The following is a 27,141-nucleotide window of genomic DNA, read 5'->3' as shown; positions in this document are numbered from 1 at the left end:
GACACTAAACCCTGCCTAGGCTTCATATCCGAGTCACGGCACCATTATGTCGCTCCCCCTCTTCGTGGAGGAACGACACTAAACCCTGCACTGTTCTTTTGTCTGCTCAGCCCTCCCCGGGTTTGCTGCTGGTTCTTCCTGGGTTGGCTACTGACCCTTCCACCTCCGTGGAAGGGCCGTTCCCCCTGCCACTTTCCCCACTTCCGCGGGGGAGCGGCACACCGCCGGCCGGCTCTCTCGGGGGCTGCACAGGTGTTCCTTCAGATAGATGTTCCTGGTGCATGTTGTCTCTCTCCTCCTTTATAGTCCTCTTCCACCAATCCCAACTCTGCTACCCACACGCCGAGTACGCTGCTCTCCTCCAATCAGGAGCAGGTCCTGCTGTTTATTGGTTGAACTGGAGGCAGCTGTGTAGAAGCTGTTTCCTCCTCTCCCAGCGCCATATTGTGGGAGAGCAGATGCATAGAATAAGTCTTAATTCCAGTAACTTAGTCTAGTCCGAGTTGCTCCCAGTTGCTCCCCACACTATATTGTGGGCACACTGCATTGTGCTCCTCCAGTTTTCTGTGAGATTCATCCCCAATGTGTAGTGAGCTCTGAGCATCTTAGGCAGGCTGGATGGGTGCACAGGAACAAAGCCACAATCTGCAGTTTTTCAAGTGACTGGGGAAGGAGGGGAGGCCATGGGGAAGAGTATGATCCCCAATTCTAATTATTTGCCATTCCTAGGAGCTGTGTTTCCAAGCTGCTCTGCTCCCCTCCTGTCACAGTGGCAAGCCATGTATGGTCCTGGGCTTTGTGATTGCTGGTGCCCTGTTGGAACCTTAGAGCTCAGTTTGCCCTGCGAGAATGCAGGCATGTGTTTGAGGGCTGGACTTAAAACCAGTGAGAACTGTGGAATTTTCCCACTTCAGGGCTGCTGGTCTGTATTGCTGGCAGGAGGTGAAACACCTCTTTGCTCTTTTTCCATTTAATATGGCATTCGCAGACAAAAAGAGGTGAGGTAATGCCTGTATCTGCTGGTGCCAGTGGCCAGGACGGTGTTTATGTCTTCTCTCTCTGCTGGATTGAGGAGTCTCTGTGCTGTTCTGTCAGTGCAATACTGGCTTCCTTACCTCTTGGTGGGGTGGGTTTGTGCGGAGACAATCACTGGAGCCTCTTACTCAGCAACCATTTTGCTGTGAACTCCTCAGCTTTAACTTGTGGTCTTTCATTGACAGCCTATGTTGGAAAAATTGCTTAGTAATCGTTTAGTTCTCTGTATGTGAGGGGTGTGTGTGTGTGTGTGTGTGTGTGTGTGTGTTTTCATGTGGTATAAGAAAGCTAATTGCTTCAAAAGATATGTGATTAGAAAGGATTTCATCAAGACAAAAATAAAACAAACAAAACAGTAGGTGGGTGGATGTTTGTAGTCTAAAGTCAGTAGTCGCTTGATCAATGTTTTGCAATACTTTACAGCATGTAAGAGATTATGAAGAGAAAATTTACTAAATGTAATGGTTTATTTGTCAGTGATAAAATGTTTAGTTTCATATAAATCGTTGACCTGGTTCCAAGTCTCTATTTAAACGTGGAATACTGCTTTAAATGTACTCCTCCCATATTTCATAGGCAGTTAAGTAGGCAGTGGGGCATTGACTTCCTGTTATTCCTCTGAAGGCAGAAGTAATAAGCAGAGTGTGCTTGGCCAGAGGAGTGAAAGGCCATGGATCCCAAGCATCAGCGTATGGCATTAAATGATGGTCACTTCATTCCTGTACTTGGTCTTGGCACCTATGCACCTGAAGAGGTAAGTCTAGCTGTTGTTCTGTGGTTGAGGGGACAAAAGAGAGTTGACTAGGACGGGTGAAGAATGACATGAATGTGAAGTCAGCCTGCTGCCGTGTGACTGCAGGACTCACTTGATTCTCCAATTCCCCAGGCTAGAGCTATTTTATACAGAAAATTGAACTTAGTCACAGTTTATTCTGTGTGACAGTCAGGTCCTGTGGTGCTCTGCTGATGAACAAGGATATTCATGCTGCTTCTTGTTTCCATTTACTTCTTGCTTTGGGTAAGGGAAGTAACCCCACTCTCAACAAGACTGCTCATTAGCTCACTTGCCTGTTATTTCTTTGCAGTTGGAGTGGATTCTTTGTTGTTGTTTTTTTTTTTTTTCTGACATTCAAGAAATATTTCCTCCTTCCAAAAAGGATGATACAGAGAAATTTTTTTCATTATAAAGAAAGAAAATGCACAGAACATGGAAAGTGTTCATGCTGTTGTGCTGTGGGTTAACCTTGAGCATTATAGCATAATCACTAGACCTGAATCAAGTAGATATTCCATTATGCTACTCCTACCTCTGACAGACTTGCCTCAAAGAAATATAGTATCGAGTTAGGGGAAAATGGGAATCCGATGAGATGAGAACAAGGCTAAATTATTCATTGTTGTTAACAAGTGTTGGACTTAAAGGAAAATAGTGTATGCGTGAGCCTATGAAATAAAACAAGTCACCGTGCACTTACTCCCCACGTAGGACCTCTTTTCTTAAGGAGTTCTACTATAAGAATAAACTGCAAATCGTGTCCTCAAATTGTACTCCATATGTTGTTGTGTGTGTGTTGGTGCAAACTCTTGAAATCTGTACTTAACACAGAGTTGGTCTTCTGTATATAAAAGCAAATTAAAAATGAACCATAATGAAGAAGGGGATGGGAGAGGGATGGGAGGTGGAAGGAGAGTCAGGTGGGAGGGTGGGTATGAGGGAAAGAACCACTATATTCCTAACATTGTACCTTAAACAATGCATTCATTTATAAAGCCAAGCACTGAAGGGTTGAGGATGGGTACTTCATTATATTCCTACAATGTATCTATGAACTACATTGAATCTGTTCTCTTTGTATTAATATTACATTAACTTAAAAATAAATTATAAGAAAAATGTGAACACTGTTGAGGCAATTTGGCATGTTATCATCTTCTGATTACATAGATGTATGGCATTGAACTGTTTACCAGTAACTTGAACTCCTATTGCATTTTTTTTGTAAGACTTAAGGAAATAACCGAAGTCCTTTTGGAAGACTCGTGCCAAGAAAAACTAACTTTTCTTTTTTTAGAAGTTTTGTTTATTTATTTTGAAAGTGAGAGAGACAGAGAGAGAAGAAAGAGAAAGAGAGAGAGACTTGCTTTCCATCCACTGGTTCACCCCCTAGATGGCCCAGTAGCCATCCAGATCTCCCACATAGGTGGCAGGGTCTCAAACCCTTAGGCCGTCTTCTTCTTTTCCTAGACCATTAGCAGGGACCTGGAATGGGAAGTGGTACCCATATGGGATGCTGGCATCAGAGGTAGTGGCTTTATCCACAGTGCCGGCCCATACTCATTTTTCAAAGTGAAGTAACGTGAAGGAGAGTAAAGGATCAAGGACACCAGATAAAGTCTTGGTCATGGTAAATGAGTGAGTGTCCTCACATCTATGAGAAGCAGAAGGCTGCTATCAGCAGAGGGTAGTACGATCTACTATCTGCTTCATTGTTATTTCATTGAATAAAGGAATAATCTCAAATTCTTCAAATAAATGGAAAAGTTTTTGTTCCATTTGTCTGTTTATCCTTTACCAAATACTTTCAAATCTTTACACAATTTTTAAAAGCTGATAATTTTAAATTTAACTATGTATATCTTTTTAAAAATAAAAGAGCTATTTTAAGAAGTGAAATGATGTTAATAATCATTTATATGATGCAATAAATTTCTTGTGTGAAAATACATACACAGGGGGCCAGTGCCATGGTGCAGCAGGTTAAAGCCCTGGCCTGAACTACCAGCATCCCATATGGGCGCCGGTTCTAGTCCTGGCTGCTCCTCTTCTAATCCAGCTCTCTACTATGGCCTGAGATAGCAGCGGATGATGCCTCAAGTCCTTGGGCCCCTGCAACGCTTGGGAGACCCAGAAGAAGCTCCTGGCTCCTGGATTCGGATTGGTGCAGCTCTGGCTGTTGCAGCCATTTGGGGAATGAACCATTGAATGAAAGATCTCTCTCTCTGTCTCTACCTCTCACAGTATCTCTGTTTTTAAAATAAATTAGAGAGAGAGAGAGAGAGAGAGAGAGAGAGAAGAAAATACAGACACAGTGGCCATCACTTTAGCATAACAGGTAAATCCACGACCTGCAGTGCTGGCATCCCATATGGGAGCTGGTTCAAGTACCGGCTGCTCCACTTCCAATCCAGCTCTCTTCTATGGCCTGAGAAAGCAGTGGAAGATGGCCAAAGTCTTTGGGCCCCTGCACCCATGTGAGATACCTGGAAGAAACTCCTGGCTCCTGGCTTCAGAATGGTGCAGCTCCAGCCGTTGCAGCCAACTCTCAAGTGAACCAGAGGATGGAAGATCCCTCTCTCTCTCTCTCTCTCTCTCTCTCTGCCTCTCCTCTCTCTCTGTGTAAGTCTGTCAAATAAATAAATATTTTTTTAAAAAATAAAAAATACATATACATTGTGTGTGTGCATGTGGCTAGCGTTTTTAGTTAGCCTATTTGGTGGGTGTGCTCAGACAGTGGAGCCAAAGGCAATGGATCTCAATCTTCAGCGTGTGGCGCTAAATGATGGTCACTTCATTCTTGTACTGGGATTTGGCACCTATGCACCTGCAGAGGTAAGCTGAGTTGCTTTGTGATTGAGGGGGCAAAGGAAAATAGACCTAGGAAGAGTAGGCAACCCACGTTGTGAAGTCACCCAGTCTATGTGACTGCAGATTTCGCTTGATTTTCCATTTCACAAGGCTGGAACTAACTTGTTCACAATTTGTTCAGCATGACATATCCTGTGGTCCCCTGCTGATGAACTGATTTTGCTTCTCGATAGGTCTATTTCTCACTTTAAGAAAGAAAAAAAAAGTCCATGCTCAATAAGGTTGCATGTCAGTTTGCCCGCCGGGTATTTGTTTGCAGTTGAAGTGGTTTCTCAGCTTTTCTCTATAATTCAAGAAATGTTTCCTCCTTCCAATATGCAATGATTCAGAGGCTTTTTGTTGTTGTTGTTACTAGAGAGCAAATGTATAGAACGTGAAGAGAGAGTAGTGCTGTTCCATGGTTGGTTAACTTTGAGTACCATGCAATAATTACTGGATACAGCCAAAGTAGATTTTCTCATGTATTACTCTCACTTCTGGGAAACTTTCATGAAGGCGCCTACTTTCATGAAGGAGTTCCATGTTAAGAGAAAATGGGAACGTAGGAAGAGCAATGCTGAATTGTTGATTTTGTTAACAAGTTGGAGTTAAAGGAATATGGTATATGATTTCCTCAAATAAAAGTGAGCACCAGCCGGCGCCGCAGCTCAATAGGCTAATCCTCCACCTAGCAGGACCGGCAAACTGGGTTCTAGTCCCGGTCGGGGCGCCGGATTCTTTCCCGGTTGCCCGTCTTCCAGGCCAGCTCTCTGCTGTGGCCTGGGAAGCCAGTAGAGGATGGACCAAGTGCTTGGGCCCTGCACCCCATGGGAGACCAGGAGAAGCATTTGCTCCTGCCTTCGGATCAGCGCAGTGCGCCGGCCACAGTGCGCCAGTCGTGGTGGCCATTGGAGGTGAACCAACAGCAAAAGGAAGACCTTTCTCTCTGTCTCTCTCTCTCTCTCTCACTATCCACTCTGCCTGTCAAAAAAAAAAAATGAGCACCACAGAGGAAGTTTTGTATGAAGAGATTGTCCTCTGATTACATAATTGTATGACATGGGACTGTTTACCTCAAATTTAAACTTCTATTTTCTTGTCGTGTATGAATTAAGGAAATCACAGAAGAGCATTTCAAAGATATATGCCATAATTTAGTTACTTTCAGACTGATGTGGCATGAATGAAAAGGACACCAGACTAAGATTCAGCCCTGATAAAACTCTGAATATACTCAAATTTTAGGAAAGTAGAGGCCTGCTACCAGGCAAGGGCAGTGGGGTCTAGTATTTGGTTCATTGATTAAAGCCAGCCTCTCAAATTCTCCAAATAAATGGAAAACTGCTTGATTTACCTGTTTATGTTTTTAATTTTTTTCTTGACAGGCAGAGGTAGACAGTGAGAGCGAGAGACATAGAGAAAGGGCTTCCTTCCATTGCTTCACCTCCCTAATGGCTGCTACAGCCGGCGCACTGCACCAATCTGAAGCCAGGAGCCAGGTGCTTCCTCCTGGTCTCCATGCGGGTGCAGGGCCCAAGCACTTGGGCCATCCTCCACTGCCTTTCCGGGCCACAGCAGAGAGCTGGACTGGAAGAGGAGTAACAGGGACAGAATCCGGAGCCCCAACCGGGACTAGAACCCGGGGTGCCTGTGCCACAGGCGGAGGATTAGCCAATTGAGCCGTGGCACCGGACCTTACCTGTTTATAATTTAACAAACACTTTCAAATCTTTATCCAGTTTTGGAAAGCCAATAATTTAAAATTTTGCTCTATTTTTTATAGCTTGTCCAAAAGAATTGGCCCGTTTTTAAGGGATGGCAGTAATAATAATCCCTTACATAATGCAGTTAATTTCTCATGTGAAAATACATATTTCTTAAGTATCAATTTTAGTTTTGGGTGGCAGAGGGCATATAGAATGGCTCCGTAGAAAAAGATTAACATGCTATCTTGCTGTCCACTGAACTACATATCTACAATCTTGGCCATGAATGAACCAACATTCTTCTGTATTCCCTAACTTTTAGGATGTTGGTTGTAGCTAAACTGCATGTGCAAACAAGTTAGCTAGGTATCACTGCTTTTCACTGAGGGACTGGAACATAAGTGTGGCCTAGTAGAAGGGATATATGTAACCAAACCCGAGTGAAAAGCTCAGGAATGGAGACTGTAAATCAACATCTTCCTTTTCAGATGTTTTCTTTCAGATGTTGTCACTTATGTTAACTTTCCTTTGTGAACTCATGATATGAATAATAACCATGACACTAACTTTTTGTTGTGTCATTTGAATCCTTCCATTAAATCAATAAAACTGGCATAGTTCCTGAGAAATTTTGCCAGCAGTGATTAACATAGTTGCCTGGTGTGGGGAGGTTCCTCAGCTGTTTATTTTTTGCTGATAACTAAGGGAGATCCAGGCAAATTGTAATGTACTGATCCACTAAAAATGCACATTTATTCTAAGACATGAGAAAAAAAAATTGATTATTGTGAAGATCACCGATGATGGCTGTACTAATTTCTAATCATTTGGTCTGTAGATAATACTTTTGACTGCTTCTCTAGGTTCCTAAGAGTAAGGCTGAGGAGGCCACCAAAATAGCTATAGATGCTGGATATCGCCATATTGATGCAGCTTACCTGTACCAAAATGAAGTGGAAGTAGGTTTGGCCATCAGAAGCAAGATTGCAGACGGTACTGTGAAGAGAGAAGACATATTCTACACTTCAAAGGTATAACGTGCTTGATGTGTTGGGGTGTAAATCAATAAAAAGTGATGTGTGCAAAGGATAATTACATAATTTTGTCAGGAGTTGTTGAGGAATTGTTCTTTTTGGCACATTTTAACCATGCATTGTATTTGTATTACTTTTCATATATTTTAATTTAAGATTTAACAGTTGATATTTTGCCTTATTTGCTTTCATATATAGATACATTAATGCACATATATACTACTTTTTCATGAAATTATCACAAAATGTGAAATTCATGACAATGACCCTAGAGTAAGGAAATAAAGGTATATTGTCCTGTGGATGGCAGTGAAGACAATGTTTTCACCATTTATGTACAAACATTTATGGCATTCACACATTTTTATGCTTTATCAATATATATTTACTTCTACAAATAAGAGAAAGATGTGGCATTTGTGGTTTTGTGTCTGGCCTATTGACTTAACATAATGATCTTCTGTTTCATCAATTTTGTCGAATATGTCAGGATTTCATTCTTTTTATTGTTTAAAATTTTATTTAAGGAATACAAATTTCATGCATTTAAAAACAAATTTTGGAACATGGTGATTCTCCCCCCGCCCCACCTCCTTCACACTCATACTTCCACCCTTTCGTCTTTCTCCCTCTCTTTTTCCCATTCTTATTTTTTACAAAGGTCAGTTTTAAGTTAATTTTACACTCATAAGATTAACTGTACACTAAGTAGAGAGTTCACTGTGTGGTAAGAAGCAAAAAGAACACAGACAGGGCTGGAGCCATGGGTTCACCTGGCTCACTAGGCTCACTAGGCTCACTAGGCGCCGGATTCTGTCCCAGTTGCTCCTCTTCCAGTCCAGCTCTCTGCTGTGGCCCGGAACGGCAGTGGAGGATGGTCCACAAACTGGTGATTTGATAAAGGGACTGTAGCATATATAACACAGTGGAATACTAATCAACCATAAAACACGAAGTCTGGACATTTGCAATAAAATGAACGAAAGTGGAGATTATTATGCTAAGTGAGTTAGCAAACATGACAAGTTTGCTCTTATATGTGGCAGTTAGTATAGAGCATACAATTTATATGGCTGTTATCTCATTTGGTAATTATAAATACTGCTTCATTGAATCATGACATATAAAAAACAATGCACCTTTCTTTCATGATGCTATTATTATTGTCACAAATCTCTCATGTTGTGGTATTGATATCTCTGTTTTCAAGAAAAATCAAATTAAATATGAAAATTAAAAAATAAAATATACAAGATATGATTCTGATTTTCAAAATCTGTTGAAGGTTGTTTTATGTTCTCAAATAGTATCATCTATTGTAGAGAATGTTCTATGTGCTGTTAAAAATAATGTATATTCTGCAGCTGTGGGATGGAATGTTCTATAGATTTCTAATAGTTCTACCTAAAGAGTACAGAACAGCTCTGCCTTTTATTTGTTGATTTACTGTCTATTTCATCTGTCTATTGATGTATGTTGTGTGTTAATGATCCCCAGAACTATTGCTTTGGAGCTTATGTATTTCTCTATATGGATGAAACTGGATGTCCTAGCTATAGGTGCATATGTATCTGCAATAGTCATATCTTCTTGGTGAACAGATCACTTGTTCATTCCACAATAGCCTTATTTGCTTTTTCTTTAGCAGTTTTTCCCCTTACAATCTATTTTGTCTGAAATAAGTATAGCTACTCTTACCCTATTTGATTTTTCCATCTATATCTTTCTCCATCCTGCCAATTTCAGTTTGTGTGTCCTTGGTGGTGAAGTGTGTACCTTGTATTCAGCATTTGGTGGAGCACTGTTTTCTTATCCATTCAGTCAGTCTGTATCTTTTAATGGGGAATTTTGTTAGCCATTCAAATTCAAGTTTATTATTGGCAAGTAATTACTTGATCTTGCCTTTTTTTTTTTTTTTTTTTTTTTTGACAAACAGAGTGGACAGTGAGAGAGAGACAGAGAGAAAGGTCTTCCTTTTCCATTGGTTCACCCCCCAATGGCCACTACGGCCAGTGCGCTGCGGCCAGAGACCACACTGAACCGAATCCAGGAGCCAGGTGCTTCTCCAGGTCTCCCATGCAGGTGCAGGGCCCAAGCACTTGGGCCATCCTCCACTGCACTCCCGGGCCACAGCAGAGAGCTGCACTGGAAGAGGAGGAACCAGGACAGAATCCTGTGCCCTAACTGGGACAAGAACCCAGGGTGCCAGCACTGCAGGCTGAGGATTAGCCTAGTGAGTTGCAGTGCAGGCCTGATCTTGCCTTTTTTGCATAAAAATTCAGTTTGTTTTGAATATGCATTGTTCTTTCACTAGTATATTTCTTAACTTCACTCTGTTTTATGATGCTGATTGTCTTTCTCTGTTCTATATTTAGTGCATTCTTAAGTATCACTTGTAATGCTTACTGGATAGTGATAAATACTTTTAATGACTTCTCCTCTTGGAGAAGACCCTCCTCTTGGAGGGTCATTATTTCATCTTTATTTAAGAATGAGTGCTTCTCTGGGTAAAGTATTGTGGGTTGGCAATTTTTCTTTCAGTACTTGGACTGTATCTCTTCATTCTCTACTGTCCTGTGGAGTTCCTGTTGAGTAATTTGTCAATCTTGTGAAATTTATTTCAAAAGCTAATACTGCTGTTCTCTTATCATTTTTAGAATCTTCTCTTTATGTTTTCTTTTTCAAAGTTTGACTAAAATGTGCCATGGTGAGACTGCTTTCTGGTCCTGCCTATTTGGGATTCTATGAAGTTTCTATATTTGGGTGTGCATACTTTTCTCTAAATAGGGAAGTTTCTGCCTATTATTTCATTGTCTAGATTCTGTTAGCAGTTCATTTTTGCCTTACTCCATGACTTTCCAAAACTCCTGCCTCCAGTAGATTGATGGTATCCCAGTGATCTAAGACATTATTGTCATTAGTTTTAATTATTTTCTTTACTTTGTTTGGTCTGATATTTGAAAAGACCTGTCTTCTAGATCATTTGTCTTTCCTCTGTCTCTCATATCTTCTGTTAAAGTTTTCAGCTGAAATATCATTTGCTTTATTGAGGTCTTCATTTCTAATATTTTTGTTTGGTTCCTTTCCAATACTCTAGGTCTTTACTTTCTGAATTCTGTCAAATATAATCTAAACCATTGTCATTGTAATTACCTGATAAAGTCTGTATCTCTGGTGTAACATTCACCTTGGATTAGGATATTTTGAGTAACACCCAAAAATGACAGAGTTCTTACAGATAGGTCAGGACACAGGAAACCCGAAAAGAAGGCATCATGGTCCTTCCATGTTCATTACATTTTAACCAGTAAAAAAAAAAAAAACCTTAATATTAATTAAAGGAAATCAAGTATTTTAACTAATTTAACTAATTGTTGTACCACTTTTGCTGTTTAAACCCTGCAGCTTTGGTCAACTTTCCATCGACCAGAGATGGTCCGATCAAACTTGGAAAAGTCACTGAAAAACCTTCAACTGGACTATGTTGATCTCTATATTATTCATTTCCCAGTATCTATGAAGGTAGGGAGTTCATATCAAATTTATTTCATTGCAGTAGTCAGAATGGTTATCATTATCATGGATGAGTGAACAATACTGATAAATTTACAGAATGATAATTTACATAACTTATAGAAACTGCTCACGGTAGTTAAAGCTACATCGTTTATTGGATTAAATAAATGGGAAGCTCAAGTCATGCTCATTTATGTTTGATAGCTTCACTGCATCTTCTAGTACCAAAATTATTATTGAATAGAAACTTGATCCACGTCCTGTGGTACTAGTGCCTGCTGTTGGGTGAACACATTTTCAGGAAAATAAACAGCACTGATTGTTTTGCCTGGGTCAATACTAGAGTCCATAATCGGTGGAGATCAAAGTCACCTAACAACTGATCTTCACAATGAAACAGATATTTGTTTGGAGTAAAGAACAGAAGAACACGAAGTAATATAAATCCACAGGGCCCTATTATGCACTGGAAAAATACTAATTATTAATACACATAATAGCAGTTAGAGGGGGAGTGTAGCCTCATGACATTATCCACTAGTCCATATGCAGTGCACATTGCATCTGTTGTGGAGCAACACTAAATACAATGGATGTATTGCTGTCGTCTGGGTAGCTGAATATGATGGTATATTGAAATAACTGCTCTTTTCTAGCCTGGGGAAAAGATTTTTCCTACTGATGAAAATGGAAAAGTCATGTTAGACATGGTGGATCTCTGTGCCACTTGGGAGGTGAGTACTTGGAGGAATGAGTACAGAGGAAGCAGGGAAAGGGAAAACCGGGTCACAATTAATCTTAAACGAATGAGATATTCATTCATGGATGCACAAAGGATGATGTACTAAAGCTTGGGGTAGGAAGACAATACTGGGGAGAAACAGAAAGGTAAAGGAGAAGTAGTGGAGTTGAAAGCAGGCTTCTTTTTCTGTGTATATACAATACTTCCTCTGGTTTCCTAAGAAGGACACAAAATTCTTTGTCTTGTTGTCAGTGTCTTCCCCTATGCCCTTTATTAGTTTTTCTCTTTGGTGTCTGTCACCCATTGCCCATTGCCTTCATTACAATCTCTTGATAATGTTCCTCTTAACTGTCTTAAATGCCTTTGTATTATTCTACCCAGCTGTGAAAATATTTCTTCACTATCGTTCCTCCCAGGCCATGGAAAAGTGCAAGGATGAAGGATTGGCCAAGTCCATCGGGGTGTCCAACTTCAACCGCAGGCAGTTGGAGATGATTCTGAACAAGCCAGGGCTCAAGTACAAGCCTGTCTGCAACCAGGTGACAACACGCCTTCTCTCCTTCTGTTTTTCATTCCCTGCTCCCTGTGCTTCTGGTAGTTGTCCATCTGTTTGCCACTTCTGTCAACGTATTGTGTGAAACAGAAGATTCTGCAGGCCGAGCCTCTGTAAGCAAGGGAAGGAAGTGCCCTCAATTGTTTCTGTGTCTGTCCTTGTCTTAGTGAAATGGCAAGGAGATGTTAAGCTGAAATATGCATAAGAATATGGAGCAGGTGTGAGAGTGGTAACAATGATCAAGAAAGGCAGCAGCCAATAATGAAACCTCAGTGGGAAGATTAATTCTTCCCAGATCAATGATCTGGAGGATGACCAGATGCATTGACTGCTGAAGATGATGTTGAAGGAACTTTATATAGGAAAGAAATCCATGAAGATATCTGATCGGTAGTAAATAAAGACATAATAAATGTCAAATAGGCGGTGAAGGTTTGTTTGGTGTTGAAAGACCTGAACCCTTCCAGTTGGTACCTTTTCTTTCAGGTTTTTTGAACAGAGACTTAGAAACAGGAAAAAAAATAACTGAAGATAATCTGGGGAAGAAGGTGGCAGTTAGGTAGTGATGGTGATAGTATTGTGGGCTACATCAGTGCTCTGAAAATTTTAGCAAAACTTAAGTGATCTTATCCCTGAGCACATTTTAGTCTGCATTGCCTTTCTTTTTTGCCACCAAATCAGCTGTTTAACCACATCTGTTCTGTGCCTAGTTCCATGTTCTAACTCTGTATCTAACAACTTACAATCACACATTAAAGACCTTTCACTGAAAAATCTGAATATAATTCATATAATGAAGAAGCACACTGATTCTCCAGAAAAATATTGTAAAATTAATATGGCTTTCAATAGTAATTTTACTCCAAAATTTTATTTTTCACAGATAGGGTTAGACAGTGAGTGAGAGACAGAGAAAAGTCTTCCTTCCATTGCTTCACCCCTCAAATGGCCACTATGGCCACAGCTACTCTGATCTGAAGCCAGGAGCCAGGTGCTTCCTCCTGGTCTCCAATGTGGGTGCAGGGGCCAAAGCACTTGCGCCATCCTCCACTGCTTTCCTGGGTCACAGCAGAGAGCTGGACTGGAAGAGGAGCAACTGGGACTAGAACCCGGCACCCATATGTGATGCTGGCACCGCAGGCAGAGGATTAACCAAGTGAGCCACGGCGCCAGACCGAACTCCAAAATTTTTATTTGAAATTTAAAACTTTCAGGATATTTGATAATGCAGATATTCCATATTTATCTCCCAAACCCAAAATTGAAGACATTTTTTCATGTGTCTAATGTTAATTGGCATATAGCAATATGTCTTAATACAGATGTACAACATTTTGCTGATCCTCTTGATACTATTTGCTGAAAAGGACTATTCATCCACACAGACCTCGGAAAATATCTCCTGGGATAGAAGACACCATACCAAATAGTTATAGTTTCACAATTGGGTCTAAATTGGTTTCCAATTTCTTCTTCATATCATTTAACATTTTCCATATTGTAACTTTTCTTTGTTGTCCACAAATGTCTTTCTATAGTGCAGTAAAATTATAGTTCACAAATAGAATTTGTTAGGTTTGTCATACTTGTTTTTTTCCTTGAATGGTCAGCAATCTTTTCTTCCTGTAATATCTAGACAGATTTTGGCAGATGTTCTGTTTTTTCTCAGATTGTTGCCTTATAGTAATATTTCTTTATTTTAACTTTCCATAATGAGAAGTTAGATTTGAGTGCTTTATTTTATTAAGATTTCTTATTTTTTGAAAAACATTTCATTGCAATTAACAGTAGTCAATTAGGTGATAATAGTCAACAAAGAATGAAATATTCCTTAACCGATTTTTACACAATGGATAAGTTGCCATTGATGACTTTTGTCTTAACTGATGATTGCACTGCTGTTTGTAAATAATTAATTGCATTTAAAGTACACTTTTTGCTTTTGTTACTTGACATTTGCACCTTAAATCAGTATAAACCATAATTATTCCTGTAAGGTAGGAGTAGCATTAATACTTTCCCTTTAATTAGAAAGCAGTTAATGTTATAATCACTGTCACTAGGGGCAAATTTTTATATTCCCTCTTTCTCTCTTCCTTTTTTATATATTGATAACTATGGAATCATGGATTTTTATGTACTCTATGTGTTAGAATTATTTTTACTCATTATTCTTTGGATGCTGAAATCTATTCAAATGTAATCAATACAATTCCTACCATATTGATATGTTTCTCCATCGGAGATGCCCTAATGAGGCTTTTAAAAATGCTTGCTTTGTGGCATATTCAGTGCCAAAGCTCAGAGAATGATAATTTTGTCCCAGAAGTGCTGATTTTCTGCTTAACACAGAAACGATTATTTAGCCACCCAAGAACTGAGCATGTAATTGCTTCTTTTTAGGAATTCATATTTTCATATTTCCACAAGACAAAATATTAACTAATTTGCTTTAGAAATTCTTACTTGGGGGCCAGCATTGTGCTGTAGGTTGAGCCTAAGTTTGTGACACCTGAATCTCATGTTAGAGTTATATTCCCAGGGGCTCCATTTCCAATCCAGCTTCCTGCTAATGTGTCTGGAAATGTAGTAGATGACTGTAGAACATGGGCCTTTTCCCCACATATAGGTTCTAGGCTCCAGGCTTCAGCTTGGCCCAGTCCTGAATGTTGTGATCGCTGTTGTGAGTGAAATAGCAGTTGGAAGGCCTCAACTTCAATCTCTCTCTCTGTCTCTCTCTCTCTCTCGCTCTTTCTCGCTCTTTCCCTTTCTACTAATATAGATTAATATTTAAAACAAAATTAAAAAATTTTTATGGATTGATATTTCCAGTCTAAATTTCATGTTACATTGTTTAGTTCAACTACATTTACTTTAAAATTTCCCTTAAAATTAATAATAACATTTTATATAGTCATATTTTTCAATCTGTGTATCCACAGGTGGAATGTCATCCCTATCTCAACCAGAGAAAACTGCTGGAATTCTGCAAGTCAAAAGACATTGTTCTGGTTGCCTACAGTGCTCTGGGATCACATAGAGACCCTAAATGGTAAGAGAAAAACAGGCAAGTTTATTTAAAATATCATTGTTGATGAAATATTACTAGTTTTGCAGAGTTATCTATCAACTGGCTCAGGGGGGTGGCATAATTTGCATTTCAAGCAGGGTCAGATGATATTATTTTGGTGACCCAAGAACCGCTTTTGAGCAACACTTGTTCAGAATGGGTCTGCTAATCTGTTTTTGGACGCCTCTGACAGTCTGAAAACTTAGCCTCAGAAGTTAGCTTTTCTACCTCTCCTTCCAGGGTGGACCAGAGTGCTCCAGTTCTCTTGGAAGATCCAGTCATTTGTGACTTGGCAAAAAAGCACAAGCGAACTCCAGCTCAGATTGCCCTCCGCTACCAGCTGCAGCGTGGGGTTGTGGTCCTGGCCAAGAGTTTCACTGAGAAGCGGATCAAAGAGAACATGCAGGTGATGAACATGTGGGGCTGTAGGCACCATGGATCCTACACAGTATCTTTCACTGTGTGCTTCTTAGCAAGATGTCAAGACATCTTTAGGCCAAGTCTATTTCTCTGGTTTTGATGATGCATTTGAGATTTGTATATATTTGTGACACATCAGGGCTAAGTAGAATTAATGGTGAAACAGAAAGCAGAGAATAGTGTTGCAGCATTAAAGACAGTATACTCTGCAGTCAATCACAAAGAGGCATCTTGTTTTCCTTTTCTGAAATTAGGGCATCAGACTATGTAATTTTTGGTTTTTAAATTATGATCGTTTTATTTTTAATTTCTCAGAATTCATATAGTTTAATACCTATATATTTTTAGTTAGGTTTTCCAGTCTTGTAAAGCAGGCATTCAAGTCTTTGTTTAAAAAATCATGTTTCCGTTTTAATTAAGAGACTCTTATTATACCATGTGTAAAGCAAACACCTTCCACATAGGAGATTATGTGAAAGTATTATTTTTATCTGAGAATTGTGAAACCATTATTCTGGCGAGATCTAGCTACTGTTCAGTAGGCCTACCCATAATGAAGTTATGGGGTAATAGGCAATGGATCCAAAGGGTATGGAGCCTACCCAAATGAAATATCGGGAGATATTTCTTTGATCCCTCTATCATTTTCATAGTTGTGTATTCTGGGCTTTACCTTTGTATGAGATGCAGTTGTTAAAATGTGTTCTTGGGTCTTACATTGTGGTGAAGCAAGGTAAGCCCCTGCCTGCAATTCCAGCACCCCATAGGAGAGCTGATTTGAGTCCCAGTTGTTTCACTTTCAATCCTGCTCCTTGGTAAAGTGCCTGGGAAAGAAGTGTAGGTTATAGTTTTTCTTCTCTTCGTGGTGTATTTTCATGATCAAAAATTCCTACTTTTGTGTAGTTAAATCTTTATTTGTCTGTGACTGACGTGTCATATGTTTTCCTATAGGGAGAACAAAATAATATTCCACTACACTATCTACAAAATTGTCATCATTTTTCTTTCTAAATTATCCTCTTAATTCAACTAGTATTTATTAAATACTGTTTGAAATACATATAAGAATCCACTGACCTGATGTGTACTTTTAAAAATAATATAAAGGAAAGGAATTTGGGAATTTGCTTGGATTGCCCATTGCTCATATTCAAATGCTTGGATTTGAGCCACAGTCCTGCATGTATAGTATTCCACAATGTACATAAATACCACAATTTTTTGAATGTATTTTTTTTAAACTTTTATTTAATGAATATAAATTTCCAAATTACAGCTTATGGATTACAATGGCTTCCCCCCCATATCGCCTCTCCCACCCGCATCCCTCCCCCTTCCCACTCCCTCTCCCATTCCATTCACATGAGGATTCATTTTCGATTCTCTTTATATACAGAAGATCAGTTTAGAATACATTAAGTAAAGATTTCAACAGTTTGCTCCCACACAGCAACATAAAGTGAAAAATAATAGATGATTTTTTAAATGATGATGAAATCAGATCAGACCTATTGTCATGTTTAATCCCAGTGAGAGTCAAGTTGGGAATTGATAATTTCTTCTTTTTTTTTTTTTTTACAGAAGATCAGTTTAGTATACATTAAGTAAAGATTTCAACATTTTGCACCCCCATAGAAACACAAAGTGAAATATATTGTTTGAGTACTCATTATAGCATCAAGTCCCAAGGTACAGCACATTAAGGACAGAGATCCTACATGAGGAGTAAGTGCATAGTGACTCCTGTTGTTGACTTTACCAATTGACACTCCTGTTTATGGCATCAGTAATCTCCCTATGCACCAGTCATGAGTTTCCAAGGCTATGGAAGCCTTTTGAGTTCACCGACTCTTATCTTGTTTAGACAAGGTCATATTCAAAGTGGAGGTTCTCTCCTCCCTTCAGAGAAAGGTACCTCCTTCTTTGAAGACCTGTTCTTTCCACTGGGATGTCACTCACAGAGATCTTTCATTTAGGTTTTTTTTTTTTTTTTTTTTTTTGCCAGAGTGTCTTGGCTTTCCATGCCTGAAATACTCTCATGGGCTTTTCAGCCAGATCTGAGTGCCTTTAGGGCTGATTCTGAGGCCAGAGTGCTGTGTAGGACATCTGCCATTCTATGAGTCTGCTGAGTATCTCGCTTCCCATGGTGGATCATTATCCCCTTTATTTATTCTATCGGTTAGTATTAGCAGGTACTAGACTTGTTTATGTGCTTCCCTTGACTCTTAGTCCTTTTATTATGATCAATTGCGAACTGAAATTGATCACTTGGACTAGTGAGATGGCATTGGTACATGCCACCTTGATGGGATTGAATTGGAGTACCCTGGTATGTTTCTAACTCTACTATTTGGGGCAAGTCAGCTTGAGCTTGTCCCAAATTGTACATCTCTTCCCTCTCTTATTCCTACTCTTATGTTTAACAGGGATCACATTTCAGTTAAATTTCAACACTTAAGAATAAATGTGTATTAATTACAGAATTAAACCTGTCATATCAAGTAGAACAGACAAAAAAACTACTAAGAGTGATAATGTATTAAGTTGTTCATTAACAGTCAGGGCTATGCTGATCAAGTCACCGTTTCCCATAGTGTCCATTTCACTTCAACAGGTTTCCTTTTTGGTGTTCAGTCAGTTGTCACCGATCAGGGAGAACATATGGTATTTGTCCCTTTGGGACTGGCTTAGTTCACTCAGCATGATGTGTTCCAGATTCCTCCATTTCATTGCAAATGACTGGATTTCGTTGTTTCTTACTGCGGTATAGTATTCTAAAGAGTACATATCCCATAAATTCTTTATCCAGTCTACCGTTGATCGGCATTTAGGTTGGTTCCAGGTCTTAGCTATTGTGAATTGAGCTGCAATAAACATTAGGGTACAGACCGCTTTTTTGTTTGCCAATTTAAATTCCTTTAGGTAAATTCCAAGGAGTGGGATGGCTGGGTCGAACGGTAGGGTTATCTTCAGGTTTCTGAGGAATCTCCAGACTGACTTCCATAGTGGCTTGACCAGTTTGCATTCCCACCAACAGAGGGTTAGTGTCCCTTTTTCCCCACATCCTCGCCAGCATCTGTTGTTGTTGGTAGATTTCTGCATGTGAGCCATTCTAACCGGGGTGAGGTGAAACCTCATTGTGCTTTTGATTTGCATTTCCCTGATTGCTAGTGACCTTGAACATTTTTTCATGTGCCTGTTGGCCATTTGGATTTCCTCTTTTGAAAAATATCTATTGAGGTCCTTGGCCCATCTCTTAATTGGGTTGTTGGTTTTGTTTTTGTGGAGTTTCTTGATCTCTTTGTAGGTTCTGGTTATTAACCCTTTATCTGTTGCATAGTTTGCAAATATTTTTTCCCATTCTGTCAGTTGTCTCTTCACTCTCCAGACTGTTTCTTTTGCAGTACAGAAACTTCTCAATTTGATGCAATCCCAATAGTTGATTTTGGCTTTGACTGCCTGTGCCTCCCGGGTCTTTTCCAGAAATTCTTTGCCTGTGCCAATATCTTGAAGGGTTTCTCCAATGTTCTCTAGTAACTTGATGGTGTCAGGTTGTAGATTTAGGTCTTTAATCCATGTTGAGTGGATTTTTGTGTAAGGTGTAAGGTAGGGGTCTTGCTTCATGATTCTGCATGTGGAAATCCAATTTTCCCAGCACAATTTATTGAATAGACTGTCCTTGCTCCAGGAATTAGTTTTAGATCCTTGATCAAATATAAGTTGGCTGTAGATGTTTGGGTTGATTTCTGGTGTTTCAATTCTGTTCCCAGTCATCAATTGGTGGACATCTGTGTGAATTCCATATGCTGGCTATTGTGAGCTGAGTGTCTATAAACATGAGAGTACAGACAACTTTCATATGCTGACTTAATTTCTTTTGGGTAAATTCCCAAGTCATTCGGTAGATCTATTTACATATTTCTTAGGAATCTCCACTCTGTCTTCCATAATGATTCGCCAATATTTTATTTTTTCTGGTTTGTGATAACTAATATACAGAGTACAAAATGTGTAATGGAAATTATCAAAATTAACATTTTCTTCAACTTTTATTTAATAAACATAAATTTCCAAAGTACAACTTTTGGATTTCGATTATAGCAGATTTCCCCCCCATAACCTCCCTCCCACCCACAACCAACCCATCTCCCACTCCTTCTCCCATCTCATTCTTCATCAAGATTGATTTTCAATTATCTTTATATACAGAAGATCAACTTAGTAAATACTAAGTAAAAATTTCAACAGACTGCACCCACAGAGACACACACAAAATAGAGAGTGCTATTTGAGTAGTAGTTTTACCGTTAATTCACATAGTACAACTCATTAAGAACAGAGATCCTACATGGGGAACAGGTGCACAGTGATTCCTGTTGTTAATTTAAATGAAAGATCTCTGTGAGTGAGATCCCAGCAGAAAGAATGGGCCATCAGAGAAGGAGGTACCTTTCTCTGAAGGGAGGAAAAGAACCTCCACAATGAGTATGGCCTTGTCTAAAATTGACATTTTGAAATTTATTGTTTATAGCCTTTTCTATACTCATAAGGAGCAGCCATTATTCTACTAAAAAATAAGACCTTTTAAACAATCAAGTTGTCAACCTTTCTTTTTTGTTCTTTCATTTATGGAATATACAAATCCAACTGTGTTGAGGAATGCTACTAATTTATCTCAGATATTTCAAAGCTTATTATAAATTCTTCTGTATCTTGCAATCACATGGCCCGGTCATTTTTAAATAATGTCAGCTTTGTTTTCCCACTACAAAATTTGAGCTATCCTCTATGTGTAGGATTGTACAGTATCAATAATCTAGTAATGCATATTTTATTTTGTCACTATTTATTTTTTATTCCCTTTTAATTTCTATTGTTTGTTATACTTTATTGTTTCATTTTAATGTAATATTAATAAAAAGAGGAAATATGTTGGGCCAGTGTTTTTGATTACTGTTTTTTTTGAAGTCTTGAAGTGCTGAGAAGCATTCCAGGATTTTTCAGATTATCAGTATAAAAATAATAATAATTTCTGCTCTCTAACAGGTTTTTCAATTTCAATTATCTTCAGAGGACATGAACGTTCTAGATGGTCTGAACAGAAATCTTCGCTATGCTGATGCTGAATTGTAAGTTTTTTGGTAAAGGCATTCCCTTCATGCATTTCCTGAAGAGGAATGTAGGATGGGTATTAGACTCTTATCTCCAACTATCTGTAGGCATGAACACTGGGGAACACCTGTGTCACCTAATTAAATGTTTGCAAAATGATGACTACTTCCTCTTTCCACAAACCTTCTCAATTCTTACCAGATTGAAGGTATATCCAACAAATCTGTGGTCATAGGCAGAAATCTTTTTACTTAGCATATTGGTTTATTTCATAAGCCAAGAAGAATATTTTCCTTCCAAGAATTTACAAACTAAAATTTGCATGAACCATAATGTGCAAATCAAATCCTGACTTTTGTAAATGACTGATTTATTTTTGGTATATTTTCTAAACAAAATTTTCTTGAAACCTTGAGAATTTGGAAAACTTTAGCTTATAGTGTTCATCATGTGAATTGCCTTCTTATTTCTTTTTTTAAAAGATTTGTTTATTTATTAATTTAAGAGGTAGTATTACAGAGAAGGTCTTCCATCCACTGGTTCACTTCCCAAAAGGCTGCAAGGGCCAGAGCTGTGCTGATTCGAAGGTGGATTAGGAGAGGAGTAGCTGGAACTAAAAACCGGCACCCATATGGGCTGCTGACAATGCAGGTGGAGGTTTCATCTACTATGCCACAGCATCAGTCCCGTGACTTGACTTTTATTTATGGTAGTGGACTATTTCTTTAAAATTGCTTATTTAAGTACCTAAAAGTGAGAGAAAGAAGCATTTTGAAGGAAATAAATACTATTTTCAGAGGTCTTGAAAGTTTATTTATAAGCATATTTTCTTGGAGAATGAAGACAGACAAATGGGTATTACCATAATGTTAAATTTATTTCGTGAATTTTGATACACAATCATTAATAAAGAATTCATAAGGAAAATTAACCCAATGGCACTCTTTTTTTTTTTTTTTTTGTTGGCAGAGTTAGACAGTGAGAGAGAGAGAGACAGAGAGAAAGGTCTTCCTTTTTCCAGTGGTTCATCCCCCAAGTGGCCACTATGGCTGCACCGATCCCAAGTCAGGAGCCAGGTGCTTCCTCCTGGTCTCCCAAGCGGGTGCAGGGCCCAAGGAGCTGGGCCATCTTCCACTGCCTTCCCGGGCCACAGCAGAGAGCCAGACTGAAAGAGGAACAACCAGGACAGAATCCGGCACCCCAACTTGGACTAGAACCCAGGGTGCCGTGTCCACAGGTGGAGGATTAGCCTAGTGAGTAGTGGTGCCGGCCCCCAGGGCAATCTTATGGTTTTGGGTATGCTAAGACAAATATCCAATGATCCACAAGTATTTACAATGTTCATTATAAATATCACTTCAGAAATAGATCAAAACATACTTTACTTGAGACAGTACTTTGTTTGCAGAAATCTTTTGGTAACACTCCTAGTCTGTAAAGCATAGATATCTTACTAATAATAAGTATGAAAGTAATATATACCTAACACTTACATGCTATTATGAAAAGAAATACAAAATAAGTCAACTTGGGACTTACATAGGCAGAAATACTTCACCTTCCCTATGGAATTTCCCCTGAGATACTTGCAACTTAATGTTTTAGTAGTTTGAAATCTCTCCCTTGCTTTTCTCTGTGTTTGCTAAGGATTCAAACACTGCATTTCTCTTGATGGAGTTTTGTCGCTCCCCGTCTTCGTGGAGGAACGACACTAAACCCTGCCTACGCTTCCTATCCGAGTCACGGCACCATTATGTCGCTCCCCATCTTCGTGGAGGAACGACACAGGACCCTGCGTTGTTCTTTTGTCTGCTCGGCCCTCCCCGGGTTTGCTGCTGGTTCTTCCCGGGTTGGCTACCGATCCTTCCACCTCCGTGGAAGGGCGGTTCCCCCTGCCACTTTCCCCACTTCCGCAGGGGAGCGGCACACCACTGGCCGGCTCTCTCGGGGGCTGCACAGGTGTTCCTTCAGATAGATGTTCCTGGTGCATGTTGTCTCTCTCCTCCTTTATAGTCCTCTTCCACCAATCCCAACTCTGCTACCCACACGCCCAGTACGCTGCTCTCCTCCAATCAGGAGCAGGTCCTGCTGTTTATTGGTTGAACTGGAGGCAGCTGCGTAGAAGTTGTTACTCCCTTCTCAGCGCCATATTGTGGGAGAGCAGATGCATAGAATAAGTCTTAATTCCAGTAACAGTCTAGTCCGAGTTGCTCCCCACAGAGTTTGGCCATAAATGGTGAATAGAAACACTTTGTCATGATTTTCTGAAGTATGGTGACCTTGATGCAGAGAATGAAATCTTAAAGTTAGAGTGAAAGTAAAAGAATAAGAATGGAGTCAAAAGCACACAAGGGGAGAGAATGTATATCCAATATATAATATATATCTTTTTTCAACTGTATATATGATTATCTTTATTTTTATTATTTAGAAAACTTTTATTTAATAAATAAAAATTTTGAAATGCAAATTTTGAATTATATCAGTTTTTCCCCCATAAACTCCTTCCCAACTGCAAACCATCCCATCTCCCTCTACCACTTCCATACCATTCATATCAAGATTCATTTTCAATTATCTTTATATACAGATGGTCAACTTAGTATATACTAAGTAAAGATTTCAACAGTCTGCACCCACACAGACACACAAAGTATAGAGTACTGTCTGAAGACCAGTTGCACTATTAATTCTCATATACAACACATTAAGGACATAGATCCTACATGGGGAGTAAGTGCACAGTGACTCCTGTTGTTGATTTAATAATTGACACTCTTATTTATGATGTCAGTGATCACCCGAGGCTCTTATCATGAGCTACCAAGGCTATGGAAGCCTCTTGAATTCACAAACACCGACCTTATTTAGAGAAGGCCATTAGCAAAGTGGAAGTTCTCTCCTCCCTTCAGAGAAAGATACCTCCTTCTTTGATGGCCCGATCTTTCCACTGGGATCTCATTCACAGAGATCTTTCTTTTTTTATTTATTTATTTTTTTTATTTTTTGACAGGAACAGTGGACAGTGAGAGAGAGAGAGACAGAGAGAAAAGTCTTCCTTTTCCGTTGGTTCACACTCTAATGGCCACCACAGCCTGTGCGCTACAGCCGGTGCACCACGCTGATACGAAGCCAGGAGCCAGGTGCTTCTCCTGGTCTCCCATGTGGGTGCAGGGCCCAAGCACTTGAGCCATCCTCCACTGTACTCCCGGGCCACAGAATAGAGCTGGACAGGAAGAGGAGCTACCGGGACAGAATCCGGCACCCGGACCGGGGCTAGAACCCGGTGTGCCAGCACCGCAGGTGGAGGATTAGCCTATTGTGCCAGGGTGCTGGTGAGAGATCTTTGATTTAGGTCATTTTTTGCCACAGTGTCTTGGCTGTCCAAGTCTGAGAAACTCTCATGGGCTTTTTAGCCAGATCTGAATGCTTTAAGGGCTGATTCTGAGCCCAGAGTGCTATTCCAATAATATTACTTTACTCTCATTTTGAGCTCTAACCTTATAGAATTTAAGCAAAACTACACTATAAACAAGAATGACAAGAAATATGCCTTCCTGCTATCTTTGGGTTTTTAAATTTATGATAGAAATAATTGTGATAGGGGCCAGTGGTGTGATATAGTAGGTTAAGTGTCACCGGCATGCCATATGGGCACCGGTTCAAGTCCTGGTTGCTCTACTTTCAATCCATCCCCTCTGGTGGTCTGAGAAAGCAGTAAATGTTGGCTCAATTGCTTGGGCCCCTGTGCCCACATGGGAGACCTGGAAGAAGCTCCTTACTTTGGGCCTTGCTCCGGCTGTGGTGGCAATTTGATAGTGAACCAGCAGATGGAATACCTCTCTCTTTCTCTCCCACTCTGTCTATAGCCTTGACTCTGAAATAAATAAATAAATCATTAAAACAAAGAAATAATTGTGAAAATAATGAAAGTGATTAGCATCATGCAAAATTGCATATACTCAAAATTAGTCAATATATTATAATTGGTAATGTTTTCTTGGTATGGAGAAAAATGAAGAATACACCAGGGAAATAATGCAAGGATACAGAGTGCAAATATGTAAACTATACAAAAAGCCTTTAGACATTGAAGTATGTTTTGTCGCTTCATGCTATGCATGATAGTCAGTGAGTAAATAATTAAAAGAGTTAAGAAAAATGTTGTCAACTTCCTAGAAGTGATCTATGCCCCCCTGAAATATATTAGTATTAAACAGTGTTCCGCTGTGTCCTTGTTCAAAAACAGACAAAATACACTTCTCTTTTCATTAAGAATCTTCTATAAGACAGCACTGGGTGTCACCTTGCATTATTGAAAGACATAGTTAAGCCAGAGTAATATGTTTGAATTTCTTATTTTGCATGTTCTGCAGGTTAAGCTCCAGGTTAAGGTATATAATTTGAAAAAAAAAAAAAAACTGAGTATGACTGCATTTACAATAAATTATTACTCATACGTACAAGTTACATTTGGAAACTAGAAAGGAAAGAATATTAATTTTTACTAACATGGTTGCTTCACAACAGTCCTTTCAATACACTCGAAATGTGTTTATTGATTTTAGATGGTACAATTTTTCTCATTTTAGTGCGGCTGGACACCCAAATTACCCATTTTCTGATGAATATTGACATGGAGGAATTTTTCATGAATTCTAAAAAATCTCCCGCATGTGGATGTGATACAGGAGAAGTCTCAGATGCTGGTGATTGGACACATCTCTTCTGCTTGGCAATACACCCTCAGCTACAGCTACAACCACCGGGCATGAAGCGTGGACAGCAAATTTTTACCATTTTCAAACATAATTTTAAATGTTGTTTTATTAAAGATTCTTATTCACCACTGACTCCATTACTTCCATGGTTTGTTTCATTCTGACTCCTTAGTACTTAAAGTGATTTTCTCAGAAATTTGGAGACCTGTGGTGAGATATGGTAGCAGCTAGTCCATAGATGCGCCTGGGAATGAGGTGAAGGATTGTCAGCCTGTAGGACAGGTTAGCAAAGGTTTTCAGTGGTTGTTTATTCAGTGCATTCCGAAGAGAAAGAAACTCACTGCATAGAGCACAGAGGTGAGGCAGTGCTGCAAGGGTGACTGATGGTTCAGGGGTGCCCCTGCATCAGCTGTGGATCAGAGCTAGAGTACATGTGGGTATCTGGGATCCTTGGGGTAGGGTTAGGCGCAGGGTATGGGGTTGAGAGGAAAAGTCATGGTAAGTCAGGTATGAGGAAGATGGAGAAAAAGGAAATCGAGCACATCTGCCTGGAAACATTGGCAACATTCTCTTATTAATATCGTCTTCCAAGAGAAGGTAACTTTCCACCTATTTCAGGTGTTGACTAAATGAGTTTCCCTAGAAAAATGTTAAATTCCTGGGGATGTACTGGTATAGAATATCAGAGAGAGACTAAGAAAGGAAGGAGGAAGGGTGGGGGCACAGGCGGGAGGGAGGGTCCAGTGGGAATTGACACTATGTCCCCGAATTTGTACATGTGAACCACATAACATTTGTTTACCTTAAATAAAAAAACATTGACTATTAAAGATGCCCCGGATATCAACTCCACATTTCTCAATATTTTAGTATTTAAAATAAATTTGACTTCTTTCATTTTATCCCTTTAGAAGCCATAAACACCAAATTAAGCAAACTAAAATACATAAAACATCCTAAAGCCATTATCATGTCAAGTATATTAAATTACTGAATAATACATAGAATGAACCAGGCTGTACAGATTTCTAAAAGTCTTTTGGAAAGTGTGTAAGTAATATAAGATAGTATTTTAAATTTCAGTTTTTTCTTTTAGGTTTTAATTAGTTTTTAAGATTCAAAATAGCTTGTAGATACAAATTTAAGCAGATAGTGATGACCCATCCCACCCTCCCTCAGTCTCTCTTCCTCCACCCCTTCGTTTTCTTTCTTTCATTTTTCATCCTTTCTTTTTTTTCTTTTCCTTTTTAATTAACATATTGAATTTATATTACAGTAACAAGGGTTTAATGCTTCTCCAAATTAGAAGTTTAATGAGTAAAAAGAATAAAGACCCTAGATTAGTGGGAATATAGGCAATGACTATAAATGTTAATTGACTGGAAAAATTACCATTTTACTCATATAGAGTAAATTTTCAAATAATCACAGATCATTAAAACTGTAGTAGTGTAACATTCTTTTTTAAAAAAGATTTATTTATTTATTTAAAAGAGTTATAGAGAAGGAGAGCTACAGAGAGAGAGAGAGAGAGAGAGAGAGAGAGAATATTTTCCATTCCATGGTTCACTCTCCAGATGGTCGCAACTGCCAGGGCTGGGTCAGGC

At 39.2% G+C, this 27,141-nt stretch overlaps 1 protein-coding gene across 2 annotated transcripts; it reads left to right on the top strand.

The window, feature by feature from the left end:
* Nucleotides 1–873: 873 nt before the first annotated feature.
* PGER1 (prostaglandin-E(2) 9-reductase-like) lies at nucleotides 874–25,666 on the top strand. 2 transcript variants are annotated; one of them, XM_070054906.1, is made up of 10 exons: nucleotides 874–998; nucleotides 1,660–1,789; nucleotides 7,230–7,397; nucleotides 10,806–10,922; nucleotides 11,573–11,650; nucleotides 12,075–12,197; nucleotides 15,154–15,263; nucleotides 15,522–15,687; nucleotides 20,748–20,830; nucleotides 25,406–25,666. In XM_070054906.1, the coding sequence occupies exons 2-10, from the start codon at nucleotides 1,706–1,708 to the stop codon at nucleotides 25,446–25,448; spliced, it is 972 nt and encodes a 323-aa protein (XP_069911007.1). In that variant the 5' UTR covers nucleotides 874–998; nucleotides 1,660–1,705; the 3' UTR covers nucleotides 25,449–25,666.
* Nucleotides 25,667–27,141: the final 1,475 nt, after the last annotated feature.

This window comes from Oryctolagus cuniculus, chromosome 13 (genome assembly GCF_964237555.1).
Source record: "Oryctolagus cuniculus chromosome 13, mOryCun1.1, whole genome shotgun sequence".
Lineage (NCBI taxonomy): Eukaryota > Metazoa > Chordata > Mammalia > Lagomorpha > Leporidae > Oryctolagus > Oryctolagus cuniculus.
The sequence above is the reverse complement of the archived record's forward strand: the minus strand, read 5'-3'. Positions and strand labels throughout refer to the sequence as shown.